Here is a 13761-nt window from a genome sequence, read left to right on the forward strand (position 1 = left end):
TGCCAGCCACATACACCGGAGCTGGCAGGTTTGAACCCAGCCTAGGCCTGTCAAACAACAATGACAACTGCAACCAAAAAATATCTGGGCATTGTGGCGGGCACCTGTAGTCCCAGCTTTTTGGGAGGCTGAGGCAAGAGAATTGCTTAAGTCCAAGAGTTTGAGGTTGCTGTGTGGGTGGCATAGTGAGACTCTGTCTCAAAAAAAAAAAAAAATTCATTACATGGGCCAGGGGCGATGGCTCACACCTGTAATCCCAGCACTCTGGGAGGCTGAGGCGGGTGGATTGCCTGAGCTCAGGAGTTCCAGACCAGCCTGAGCAAGAGCAAGACCCCATCTCTAAAAACAGCCCGGTGTTGCATCGGGCGCCTGTAGTCCCAGCTACTCGGGAGGCTGAGACAAGAGGATCACTGGAGCCCAAGTGTTTGAGGTTGCTGTGAGCTATGACAGCAAAGCACTCTACTGAGGGCGACAAAGTGAGACTCTGTCTCAAAAAAAAAAAATCGGGGCGGCGCCTGTGGCTCAGTGAGTAGGGCGCCGGCCCCATATGCCGAGGGTGGCAGGTTCAAACCCAGCCCCGGCCAAACTGCAACAAAAAAATAGCCGGGTGTTGTGGCAGGCGCCTGTAGTCCCAGCTGCTCGGGAGGCTGAGGCAAGACAATCGCGTAAGCCCGAGAGTTAGAGGTTGCTGTGAGCCGTGTGACGCCACGGCACTCTACCGGAGGGCAGTACAGTGAGACTCTGTCTCTACAAAAAAAAAAAAAATCATTACAAAAGTCAAACACACTGGTGAATATTTGGAAAGCCCAAACATTCAGATAAAAAGATGACCCACAGGGCGGCGCCTGTGGCTCAGTCGGTAGGGCGCCGGCCCCATATGCCGAGGGTGGTGGGTTCAAACCCAGCCCCGGCCAAACTGCAACAAAAAATAAAAATAGCCGGGCGTTGTGGCGGGCGCCTGTAGTCCCAGCTACTCGGGAGGCTGAGGCAAGAGAATCGCTTAAGCCCAGGACTTGGAGGTTGCTGTGAGCTGTGTGAGGCCACGGCACTCTACCGAGGGCCATAAAGTGAGACTCTGTCTCTACAAAAAAAAAAAGATGACCCACAATTCAGATAATGTTTTATAAATCCTAAGGGTAGGACTTATGTCTTAATATTTCTGTGTCAATAGAACCACAAATAGGTTTTATAGCAAAGATGATCCAAGTCAATATTTTTAAGCAGGGAGAAAGCCACCGTTAATCCCACCACCCTGAGATCACCACTGCTAACATTTAGGAAACATTCTTCACCTCATTTCCTTCAACTATCCAATAACTGACTTCCTTGTCATTCTCTGGGCCTTAACCTTCACCAGGTAGATAAATGCTTGGCCTCGTTAGCACCCCCTACAGATCATGCAGTGCTGCTTGCCATGTTGACTCGTGGTTTAATTGCTCAGCTGGAGCAAACTTTCACATCCTCCCAGAATCTTCTCACTGTGGGAGAGCAGTAGTTTTTACCAAATGCCCCTATACATCCGCCCATCCCAGAAGAGCCTCAGGGGCAGGAAGTGGGTTTATCCAAGATCAGTCCCCTTAGATAAAGGGGAATATTCAGCAGCCTCCCTCAAACCAGGCTGCATGTTAATTGACTTGAGGGAGGTTTCAAAACTCCAGATGCCTGGTCCCTCTCACACAGGTTAAGACAGAATCTGTAGGCATGAGACCCAGGCACCAGCCTTTTTGTGTTTTTTATGTTGCCCAGGTCAGGGATTGAGAACCAATGATTTAAAAGAAGGCAGGGCAATAGTGTGAGTGGCCTCTTGATCCTAGCAGAGGGTGCTGCAGTGGCCAGAGTCAGCACACTCAGGCCCAAGAGCGTGGCATCATGAGGATTTGATGCATCCCACTTCAGGAAAAACCTGAGTGGTTTGCAAAGGGGAACCTAAGGAAAGAAATAACCTTGGCTCAGCGCCCGTAGCTCAGCTGCTAGGGCACCAGCCACATACACTGGAGCTGGCAGGTTCGAACCCAGCCCAGGCTTTCCAAACAACAATGACAACTACAACAAAAAAATAGCTGGGCATTGTGGCGGGAGCCTGGAGTCCCAGCCACTTGGGAGACTGAGGCAAGAGAATCACTTAAACCCAAGAGTTGGAGGTTGCTGTGAGCTGTGATGCCAAAGTACTCTACCAAGGGTGACAAAGTGAGACTCTGTCTCAAAAAAAAAGAAAGAAATAACATCCTTGTTCCAAAGGCTCATATAGGTCCCGCCGTAACAGAAGAACACGCAGAAATCACAAATGTTCACATAAGATTGAATAAATACAGGGAAATAAGTAGGAAGGCCCCAACTGGGTAATTGTGTAAGGCATGAGTTTTCTGTCATCCTTATGATAGAAAGAAGAGTTTTACCAAATAATCTGTCAGAGATAATAAACTACTTAGCAGAAGGAAGATGATCAGGATTAGATAATCTTCATTTAAATAGGTCTTGAGTACTTGTTATTTGTCAAGCACTGTGCTAAGTACTTGACATACATATTTTCACTTAATCTTTGTGATAAAAGTCTGCACTAGATATTATTTACCCTCATTTCATAGTGGAGAAAATTGATGCCAATCAATTTTAAGTAATTAGCATACGATCACTTTCAACAAAACAGATGACCTCAGCCTCTCTGATCCATCATTGTCCATCATGCGCTTTTATCCTGCGAGGCTTCATGACCGAGACCTGCATGATTAGAGGGAATACGAAAGATGGAGGAAAAAATCAAAGCGGCACTCTCTGAAGAAGGGCTAACTTTCCAGAATGGCTAGTAGCTAGATGTTTCCCCTGCTGTGAAATACGTAGGGCGTCCTGAGTCAGGCAGCAAGGTATTCACACCAAAAGCCCCAGCAGTTCCTCCCTGGAACCAGCCTTGTGACTGGACTTAACACGTTTAGTCACGTAGTCATTTATTCTGTTTTCTCACCTATGAAGCAAAAAGTGTCAGAATGGTTAACACAGTAAGTGGTTGCAAGTTGCCCTGTGCAGGCCTGGGCTCTAGGAGGTCGTCTGGGGATAGGATAGGCAGGACTTCTCTGTTCCCTTCTGCATTTACCTTCTTGAAAAGAAGTTCCTCTTGCTTGGGGTGGGGGAAGGAAATCATCTGGTTAGTTAATTTCGAAGACACTTGCAGTTGGAGAGGTCTCAGGTCCTCTGTTTTCGAAGCTTCGCGACATGGGGAAGAATCGTCTCATCGTGTTGCTTGAGTGCGTGTTGAACAGGAGGAGAGTGAGGTTTGCGTGTGAAGGGAGGCAGAGCAACTAAGGAGAGGAAGGCAGAAAGGACAGCTGTGCTAGCCCGGGGCTGAGTCCCAGTGAACCTGCCCCGTGCTGCACCCTGCCAGGTGGAACGTGAACAGCCAGATTATCAACCAGGTGCCCTTCGTTGATAACAGCGTTCTGTCACTGCCAGGATAACACAGTCGCCACAAATGGAGGGGTGAGGCCCACGTCTCAGCTCCTTGAGTTGCACTTCATTTTTATTCAATAGGGTAAAAGTCTCTTGTTCTCTTTCAGTAATTTAGGATTCAAGCAATTTTCTATTTCTTTGTGTTTTTCAGATTTTAAATCCAAATTTCATCCAAGAAGGTGAGTTAAAATGTGGTAGAAATGGAAATATGGAGATTGGCTAAATAAATGATGGTACATCCAGCATTGAGGTAAAGCCTTTTAACAATGGTGACTTAATTCTATATTAATGGACAAGGAATGATGTTTATGATAAATTATCAGATGAAAAGGACTGCAACTTGCCATGTGTATAATGAGATACAATTTGAGTAATTGTGTACATAAAGCCTAAAAGGATATAGATCAGAATATTCCCAGTTGTTCTCTCCAGATTATGACATCATGGAGCTATTCCTTCCTTTTGTTTATATATGTTTTCTACCTTCTCTATAATATTTATTGCTTTTCAATACTTATTAAAGGGACAGAGATAACAGTGTTATGCTGAAGGTTATTTGAATCATACAATATGGGTGGGGAATGACAGTGTTGTGTTAAAAAACAGGCTATTTTTTCTAAATTTGTTCTGAATGATATGAATGTGTATTGATTTGATCACAGTGGCCCCAGAGTTCCTTGTGCCCTTAGTGGATGTGACTTGTTTGCTTGGGGACACTGTGATACTACAATGCAAGGTCTGTGGGCGGCCAAAGCCAACCATCACCTGGAAGGGCCCAGACCAGAACCTCCTTGACACTGACAACAGCTCAGCCACCTACACCGTGTCCTCTTGGTAAGCCAATCACCACAGCATAAAAGCACAAGAGCAGCTGAGCACAGCACTGGGGTGGGGGTTTGCTAAATCTGGGGTGCAGTTCCACTCTGGTTAACAGCCTTTCTGAGAGAAGAGCTGCCCTGAAGCCTATTCTACTCTGTTTCCCTGAAAATAAGACAGTGTCTTATTTTAAGGTGTGCTCCCAACGATGCGCTAGGTCTTATTTTCAGGGGACGTCTTATCTTTCCTGTGAGTAGGTCTTATTTTCGGAGGATGTCTTATTTTCGGAGAAACAGGGCAGCTTTAACACTTGGCCTTGGCAAGGAAAGAGGGAATAAAAAAGCACAGCTTAAGCCACTCATGCTGCCCCTTGCCACCAGCCTGATGTTCATTAGGAGCAATAGTGGTGCCCAGCGCCCGGTGAGAGTCAGTGCTTGTGAGGAAGCAGGTGTGTGTGCGCGCGCACACACACACACACACACACACACACTCCAGCCCCTCAGAGGGGTGGGGCTGACGGGCCTGCTACATTTAACCCTTTCAGAGCAGTTCTCCCCTTGGAATGTTCCTGGATCCCATACTGGGATGAGTGAGGAAGTTATGGTTTAGGTGAAGGAATTTACCTTTTCTTAATGCACTTAATTATTTTCTTTGTTTTTTTTTTTTATTTTTTTTTTTTTTTATTGTTGGGGATTCATTGAGGGTACAATAAGCCAGGTTACACTGATTGCAATTGTTAGGTAAAGTCCCTCTTGCAATCATGTCTTGCCCCCATAAAGCGTGACACACACCAAGGCCCCACCCACCTCCCTCCTTCCCTCTTTCTGTTCCCCCCCCCATAACCATAATTGTCATTAATTGTCCTCATATCAAAATTGAGTACATAGGATTCATGCTTCTCCATTCTTGTGATGCTTTACTAAGAATAATGTCTTCCACGTCCATCCAGGTTAATATGAAGGATGTAAAGTCTCCATTTTTTTTTTATTTTTATTTATTTATTTTTTTATGGCTGAATAGTATTCCATGGTATACATATACCACAGCTTGTTAATCCATTCCTGGGTTGGTGGGCATTTAGGCTGTTTCCACATTTTGGCGATTGTAAATTGAGCTGCAATAAACAGTCTAGTACAAGTGTCCTTATGATAAAAGGATTTCTTTCCTTCTGGGTAGATGCCCAGTAATGGGATTGCAGGATCAAATGGGAGGTCTAGCTTGAGTGCTTTGAGGTTTCTCCATACTTCCTTACAGAAAGGTTGTACTAGTTTGCAGTCCCACCAGCAGTGTAAAAGTGTTCCCTTCTCTCCACATCCACGCCAGCATCTGCAGTTTTGAGATTTTGTGATGTGGGCCGTTCTCACTGGGGTTAGATGATATCTCAGGGTTGTTTTGATTTGCATTTCTCTAATACATAGAGATGATGAACATTTTTTCATGTGTTTGTTAGCCATTCATCTGTCGTCTTTAGAGAAAGTTCTATTCATGTCTCTTGCCCATTGATATAAGGGATTGTTGGCTTTTTTCATGTGGATTAATTTGAGTTCTCTATAGATCCTAGTTATCAAGCTTTGGTCTGATTGAAAATATGCAAATATCCTTTCCCATTGTGTAGGTTGTCTCTTTGCTTTGGTTATTGTCTCCTTAGCTGTACAGAAGCTTTTCAGTTTAATGAAGTCCCAATTGTTTATTTTTGTTGTTGTTGCAATTGCCATGGCAGTCTTCTTCATTAAGTCTTTCCCCAGGCCAATATCTTCCAGTGTTTTTCCTATGCTTTCTTGGAGGATTTTTATTGTTTCATACCTTAAGTTTAAGTCCTTTATCCATCTTGAATCAATTTTTGTGAGTGGGGAAAGGTGTGGGTCCAGTTTCAGTCTTTTACATGTAGACATCCAGTTCTCCCAACACCATTTATTGAATAGGGAGTCTTTCCCCCAAGGTATGTTCTTGTTTGGTTTATCAAAGATTAGGTGGTTGTAAAATGTTAGTTTCATTTCTTGGTTTTCAATTCGATTCCAAGTGTCTATGTCTCTGTTTTTGTGCCAGTACCATGCTGTCTTGAGCACTATGGCTTTGTAGTACAGACTAAAATCTGGTATGCTGATGCCCCCAGCTTTATTTTTGTTACAGAGAACTGCCTTAGCTATACGGGGTTTTTTCCGGTTCCATACAAAACACAGAATCATTTTTTCCAAATCTTGAAAGTACGATGTTGGTATTTTGATAGGAATGGTATTGAATAGGTAGATTGCTTTGGGAAGTATAGACATTTTAACAATGTTGATTCTTCCCATCCATGAGCATGGTATGTTCTTCCATTTTTTAATATCCTCTGCTATTTCCTTTCTGAGGATTTCATAGTTTTCTTTATAGAGGTCCTTCACCTCCTTTGTTAGGTATATTCCTAGGTATTTCATTTTCTTTGAAACTATGGTGAAGGGAGTTGTGTCCTTAATTAGCTTCTCATCTTGACTGTTATTGGTGTATACAAAGGCTACTGACTTGTGGACATTGATTTTATATCGTAAAACATTACTGTATTTTTTGATGACTTCTAGGAGTCTTGTGGTTGAGTCTTTGGGGTTCTCTAAGTATAAGATCATGTCGTCAGCAAAGAGGGAGAGTTTGACCTCCTCTGCTCCCATTTGGATTCCCTTTATTTCCTTGTCTTGCCTAATTGTATTGGCTAGAACTTCCAGCACTACGTTGAATAGTAAAGGTGACAGAGGACAACCTTGTCTGGTTCCAGTTCTAAGAGGAAAAGCTTTCAGTTTGACTCCATTCAGTAAAATATTGGCTGTGGGTTTGTCATAGATAGCTTCAATCAGTTTTAGAAATGTGCCACCTATGCCTATACTCTTCAGTGTTCTAATTAGAAAAGGATGCTGGATTTTATCAAATGCTTTTTCTGCATCTATTGAGAGGATCATGTGATCTTTATTTTTGCCTCTGTTAATATGGTGGATAACGTTTATAGACTTGCGTATGTTAAACCAGCCTTGCATCCCTCACTTAATTATTTTCTAACCATGTAGAATTTGAAATACCCGAACGTTTTAATTTTGTAGTCTTTCTCTTTGTTGTGCCATTCATTATTGATCTGTGAGACTGAATATATTCCAGGACAAGGTTACTAGTGGTAAAATACTAATCATACTGTGGGCCAGTACCTATACAGGACTTTATGTCTTTTAAACCATGTTCTAATTGTTATGTCATTTTATTCCTTATTCTATCTGTCATTTACAACAAACTTGAGAGATGGACATGGCCAAAATGTTTTCCTGTGTTAGGGAATGGGGATACACAGAGGGAGGGGATCGCCCAAGGTGCGTAGGGAGTTAACTGACATGCACTTAGACCTCAGGCTGAAGCCTCCCAGCTCCGCACACTGCAAACTGCACACCACACTTCAACCCCAAGGTTTTAACCAGTCACCGGCTCACCACTCCAGTCTGAATGGCAGTATCCTCTTGGTGTCTCTAGTGATTCTGGGGAAATCACCCTGAAGATCTGCAATCTGATGCCCCAGGACAGCGGGATTTACACCTGCATCGCAACGAACGACCACGGGACCACATCCACATCTGCTACGGTTAAAGTGCAAGGTACAGTCTCTTTGTTCATCAAAATTTTAAAATACATTTTAAAGACTTTTTTAAATTGTAGTACAGCTCTCACATCATGAAATTTACCATGGTAACCATTTCTAGGCATCCAATTCACTGGCATTAAGTGCATTCACATCTGGGGGCTACCGTCACCACCATCCATGTGTCACAGAACTCTCCCACATCCCCTAACTGAACTCCCCCCATTCACAATAACTCCCCGTCCCTCCCGCCCACATGCCCTGGCCTCCACCAGTCCTCTTTCTGTCTCTGTGGACTTGTGTTAGTCAAACCTTTTCAGCAAACACTACATGGGCTCCCTGAGACCGTAGAAAGAAAAAGCCCATTGTGAAAATTTCAAAAGAAATTCTAGCAAATGTAAAGAGAACAAATCTCTGCTAACAGGGGTAGGTGGCTGCCATAAACCTACTGCACAGTGGCCCGACCATGCTCAACCCCTGTGTGCAGCACCTAGCCCGAGGAGGCCCTGCGGGCAGCCAGGTGTGCCCCCCCCCAGATCCCCTGGGGCTGGAGAAAGCTATGCCACTTGGTGGAGAAGGTCATGGGAAAACATGGAGACTCAGGCTAGCTAACATTTCCTCGATGACGTTCTACGGTTGGTGTAAAATGCCCAGTTCTGAAGAAAGAGCACTTGATCCTAGTTTTTGTCTCTGTAGGTGTCCCGGCAGCACCTAACCGCCCCATTGCCCAGGAGAGAAGCCGCACCTCTGTGATTCTGCGCTGGCTACCCCCATCCAGCACAGGGAACTGCACTATTTCTGGTTACACCGTGGAGTACAGAGAAGAAGGTGCGCTATCTCCTCCTGCTCCTGTTTTTCTGTTTTCTCTTCCTCTCAGGCAGGTCCATCAGAGTTATAAGCCCGGTAACCTCCTCATCTTTCAGAAGTTCTTCCTTGTTGTGTCTTCCAGCTCAGCACAGAGGCCTCAGTGCCAGACTGCGGCTGCCTTCTGATCTTACTCATCAAGCAGCTGTTTTCACTAAGATGTTGTAACCCTCCTGACATGACCTGCCATGACCCAGGACAGGTCTCAAAGTGCCTTCACATGCATTTCCATACTTAACTTGCTCAATCACCAACACAGGGAGAATTGGGCCCATTTTACAGATGAGTAAGCTAAGGCCTAAGGAAAGTTAAGAAACACAAAGCTGGCCAGGCACAGTGGCTCATTCCTGTAATCCCAGCATTTTAGGAGGTCAAGGTGGAAGGATGGCTTGAGGCTAGGAGTTTGAGACCAGCCTGGGCGACACAAAGTAGGACCCCATCGCTACAAAAATTTTTATTTAAAAATTAGCCTGTAGTCCCAGCTACTCAGAAGGCTGAGGTGGGGGGATCACTTGAGTCCAGGAGATCAAGGCCACGATGGGCTATGACTGGGCCACTGCACTCCAGCCGGGGTGACAAAGCAAAATCCTGCCTCCCTTTTTTTGAGATAGAGTCTCAAGCTGTCCCCTGGTTAGAGTGCCATGGCATAGCTCACAGCAACCTCCAACTTGGGCTCAAGTGATCCTCTTGCCTCAGTTTTTCTATTTTTAGTAGAGACAGGATCTTGCTTTTGCTCAGGCTGGTCTCAAACTTGTGAGCTCAAGCAAACCACCTGCCTTGGCCTCCCAGAGTGCTAGGATTACAGGCAGGAGCCACCTTGCCTGCCCCAAGACCCTGTCTCTTAAACAAAAAGAAAAGAAAAAGAAACACAAGGTTGTAGTTAGTAAGAGACAGAGCTAGCATTAAATCTCAGCTCTCTAGGTTGCTAATTAATGATCTTTCCGGCAGAGAAATAACTGAGGTAGTGATCAGAGATCTATACTTGCTGGCCCCGGATAAAATTTAGAGACGTATATATCCATGTATACATATATTACACATATACATTATGCAGTTAAAAATTATGCAATTTAAACTTTAAAATTTGTTAACATTTACTTGCTAAAAGTGCATATATTTCTTTATCATTAGAAACTGAGATTTCCATCTAGTAGTTGAGAATGACTAGTTAAAATAAGAGGCTTCCAGATAGCTTTAATTTTTAGTAACATATATCTCCGAATCATGTAATGAATTGAATCGAAAGTGACTGCCTGCCACCTAAGCCCCTGAAACCAAAATTATTCCTTTTACTCTACTTTCCTCTGTTCTTACTATTTTCACTCTTCTCTTTCTTGGCTTTTATAAAACATGCCCTAGTTTAATTAAAATTAAACTGTTTATTTCTTCATTTGTCTTAAGCCATTTGCGCTCACCTCTCCCAGGTCTTCACAAGGTGTTAATGCTGAGCTGGAAATCACCTTTCACAAAGCTCATACTTACTTTATCATTATTCAGTTCATAGTTCATCTTATTAACTAAGTTCTCTTGGGCAAATTGTTTGATATTTCCGAGGCTTATTTTTCTTATGTGTAAAGTAAGATGAATGCTCCCTACCTCATCAGGTTTCTGTGGATTTCCATGAGGAAGTTCAATGAGAGACTTATGTGAAAGACACTGGACCCTCCCACAGTGTTTTGCATGTAAATAGTGCTTGATACATGTTAATTTGTTCTGTTTCAATTTCCAGATGCATATTTTTCTTATTCTGTTACTAATTAAACATTTACCACATGTCTTCTGGAAATTCTGCTTATCTACGTCTTCCCACTCTCCCACTTGTACACGCAGGACATTTGAAAGTGGACAGAAACTCTGGGTCAGTTTCTTTCACATCCCTCACCATTCATTCAGTCATTTAGGAAACTGAACCCAAACTGCCACCCTTGGTCTACAACTGTCCCTTAACTTGAATGTGTCAATTTTCCTTTCTTTGTTTCCTGAAGGTCTTTGAAACAATGTCTCTATGGATTTTTTTCTTTCTCTCCTCTGGGAAACTGTCACTAGGTTCTCAGATCTGGCAGCAGTCGGTAGCGTCAACCTTGGACACTTATCTCGTCATTGAAGACCTTAGTCCTGGGTGTCCTTATCAGTTCAGAGTCAGTGCCAGTAACCCCTGGGGAATCAGCCTCCCCAGCGAGCCCTCAGAGTTCGTGCGACTTCCAGAATATGGTGAGTCCCTGCCATGTCCACGACCCCCAGCCAGATGTCACAGGCCCACTGGCACTGGCTGCTCACACTAGAGGTGACCAGAGGCTGCTCAGTAGCTTTAGTCAAGCAACATTTTAGAGGCCTCATGAGGAATGTTTCCATAAAGTTGACTCTAAGCATCTTGGGCAAATGTTAGATGCCTTGCCTGGACCTAGCGTGCTCCCCAGGAGACTGGGTGTATCTCCAGAACAGAGAGGAACAGAGACAGGAGTCATGAGTCCCACAGCTACTATCTGCCTCCTCTCCCTGGCACCACACTTCACAGCATGAGGGGCAGCCACTTACCAGCTTCAAATGGGAAAAGAAAGTAACCTGGTTGAAGGATTTCATCACAAAACAAATATTTGATAGTTTCCTCATTCCTAATTATCCCAGGATTTCTTTTCTCAACATAGATATATTTTTATGTAGCTTTGTTGAGAAATTAACTAAGATAAACATGTTAAATGAGAGTATTTTACAAATGTGGTTGTTATCTTGTCCTCCAAGTCATCTTGGTTCCAGGGACATTTTGAAAAAGGAAACTTGCTGGCCTGAAGAAATCTCCAAGTAGTGAGATCTGGGGCAGTGGAAGGGATGGTCAGTGTGTGTCCAGGAAGGCAGTGGGTGGACATGCTTCACTCTCCTTCAAAGGCAATGGTCCTGCGTCTCTTTAGGTCAATCTGGAGTCTCCAGAGGGGCTTGGGAAACCCTTTACAGCCTTGGGTTATGCCTCGTCCCCAGCTGAATCCGGAAATGCTCTCTAGCTGGGCCCCCACTGCCAGCTCAGTCATCTCTCCCAGTGGTTTTGACCTTGTTCCCAGGGCCTGTGACTCACTGGGAAACCTTGGCGCTGGTTCTGTTTCCCCAGCATTCAATATGGATAGGCTGCCTTCAGTCCCAGCCAGGTATGCTCTGGGCAGCCTGAGGAGACCAGCTGTGGGGTCCAAAGAGCTGTGTTGTGGACTTGGCTTCTCTCCTCCCGAGCCACTAGCTCAGTTCTGCTCTGGCATGACCACTGTTCTTTTTGCTACCTGTGAGTTTTGGTCCCCAGTAGATGACACAAATGCGCGTTGGCGTGCACCTGCATGCGTGTGTGTGTGTGTGTGTTTCTAAATCCTTGCCAGGAAATTGACACATCGTACAAGGAAATGCTGCCAGAGTCTAATCGGGCATATTTTGTGGGTTAAGTTAAATCATTCAATTTAAAAAGAAGCTCATGAATGCTTGAGAACAGTGGAGTAAGAAAGAAATTTTTGGAATAACTTTTCTTTCTCTCCTTTCTTGACCTTGTAGCTTCACCCCTCTTCTCTCTCCACATCCTCCCTACAGCCCTGAGTCTCTCTCGCTTTTCTAGGACTTCAAAGTGTTTTGTTCTCTCCCTTTTAATTTTTTCTGCCAAATTTCTATTTTAAAATCTCCAGAAGTCACACTTTTGATTGTCCTGAGTTTTCCCCTTGTTTTTAAGTAGATGGCAGAGGGAGTCTGACTCTGTCCTGTCAGTTTCCCTTGGATGATATATTTTTAAATAACATTCCAGAGAATCGTGGCATTTTCCCACTGAGTTAGATTCCATATTTAGCCGTGAGAATTGCTGTGGGGCAATGCGGGAGCTTTTTTGTTAACCTTTTCTTTATTCTCCTGTGACATCCTCAATGTCATCAACTACTCTCTCTCTTCCAAAGATGCTGCTGCTGATGGCGCCACCATTTCTTGGAAGGAAAATTTTGACTCAGCTTATACTGAGCTGAATGAAATTGGAAGGTAATGAATGACACAGTGTTCTCACAGTGCCTTTATTCATGAGTATCTAGCAACATCACAACAGAGTAATTACTCCTTCTGGTTCTTTGTTTCTTTGGTAGACGCATTCTCTCTACAGTGTGAACACAAGGAGAATATTTATGTGTAGTTCCTGCTGTTCTTTTTCTTTTCTTTTTTTTTTTGTAGAGACAGAGTCTCACTGTACCGCCCTCGGGTAGAGTGCCGTGGTGTCACACGGCTCACAGCAACCTCTAACTCTCGGGCTTACGCGATTCTCTTGCCTCAGCCTCCCGAGCAGCTGGGACTACAGGCGCCCGCCACGACGCCCGGCTGCAGTTTGGCCGAGGCCGGGTTTGAACCTGCCACCCTCAGTATATGGGGCTGGCGCCCTACTCACTGAGCCACAGGCGCCGCCCTGCTGTTCTTTTTCTAACTTCTTAAGTTGACTGCTTCGTGCATTGACCTTATTCTTTTCTAATATAAGAATTTAAGGACCAGGGCGGCGCCTGTGGCTCAAGGAGTAGGGCGCTGGTCCCATATGCCAGAGGTGGCGGGTTCAAACTCAGCCCCGGCCAAAAAAAAAAAAAAAAAGAATTTAAGGACCAGCTGGGTGCCTTTGCTTGGTGGTTAGGGCGCTGGCCACATGCTCTGGGGCTGGTGGGTTCGAACCCAGCCCGGGGCCTGCTAAACAAACAAAAAAAAATAGCTGGGTGTTGTGGCAGGTGCCTACAGTCCCAGCTACGAGGGAGGCTGGGGCAAGAGAATCACTTGAGCCCAGGAGTTTGAGGTTGCTGTGAGCTGTGACACCATGGCACTCTACCAAGGGCAACAAAGTAAGACTCTGTCTCAATTAAAAAAAAAAAAAAAAAGAATTTAAGGATCACAATTTTCTTTGAAGTATAATATTATCTCTATTTCCCAAGTCTTAACATGTGCTATTTTCATTATTGTTGAGTTCTATCTATTTTTCAACTATGAATTTTTCTATGGCCCAGTTAAAATGGAAAAATATTTTAAGGTGTATGACATATTTTAGTGTATGTGATTTTTTAAAG

At 44.3% G+C, this 13761-nt stretch overlaps 1 protein-coding gene across 15 annotated transcripts in view; it reads left to right on the top strand.

Moving 5' to 3' along the window:
* Positions 1-13761, top strand: part of KALRN (kalirin RhoGEF kinase) — a 744321-nt gene that overhangs the window by 711699 nt on the left and 18861 nt on the right. For all 15 annotated transcript variants that reach the window (XR_008374862.1, XM_053564434.1, XM_053564435.1 and 12 more), the window contains 6 exons: positions 3593-3620; positions 4104-4275; positions 7744-7865; positions 8546-8677; positions 10760-10924; positions 12628-12706. Coding sequence is in view for 14 of the 15 variants with exons in the window: in XM_053564434.1 (XP_053420409.1) it covers positions 3593-3620; positions 4104-4275; positions 7744-7865; positions 8546-8677; positions 10760-10924; positions 12628-12706 (698 nt within the window). In the remaining variant the exon portion in view is untranslated. The remainder of the gene's footprint in view (positions 1-3592; positions 3621-4103; positions 4276-7743; positions 7866-8545; positions 8678-10759; positions 10925-12627; positions 12707-13761) is intronic.

This window comes from Nycticebus coucang, chromosome 16 (assembly GCF_027406575.1).
Source record: "Nycticebus coucang isolate mNycCou1 chromosome 16, mNycCou1.pri, whole genome shotgun sequence".
Taxonomy (NCBI): domain Eukaryota; kingdom Metazoa; phylum Chordata; class Mammalia; order Primates; family Lorisidae; genus Nycticebus; species Nycticebus coucang.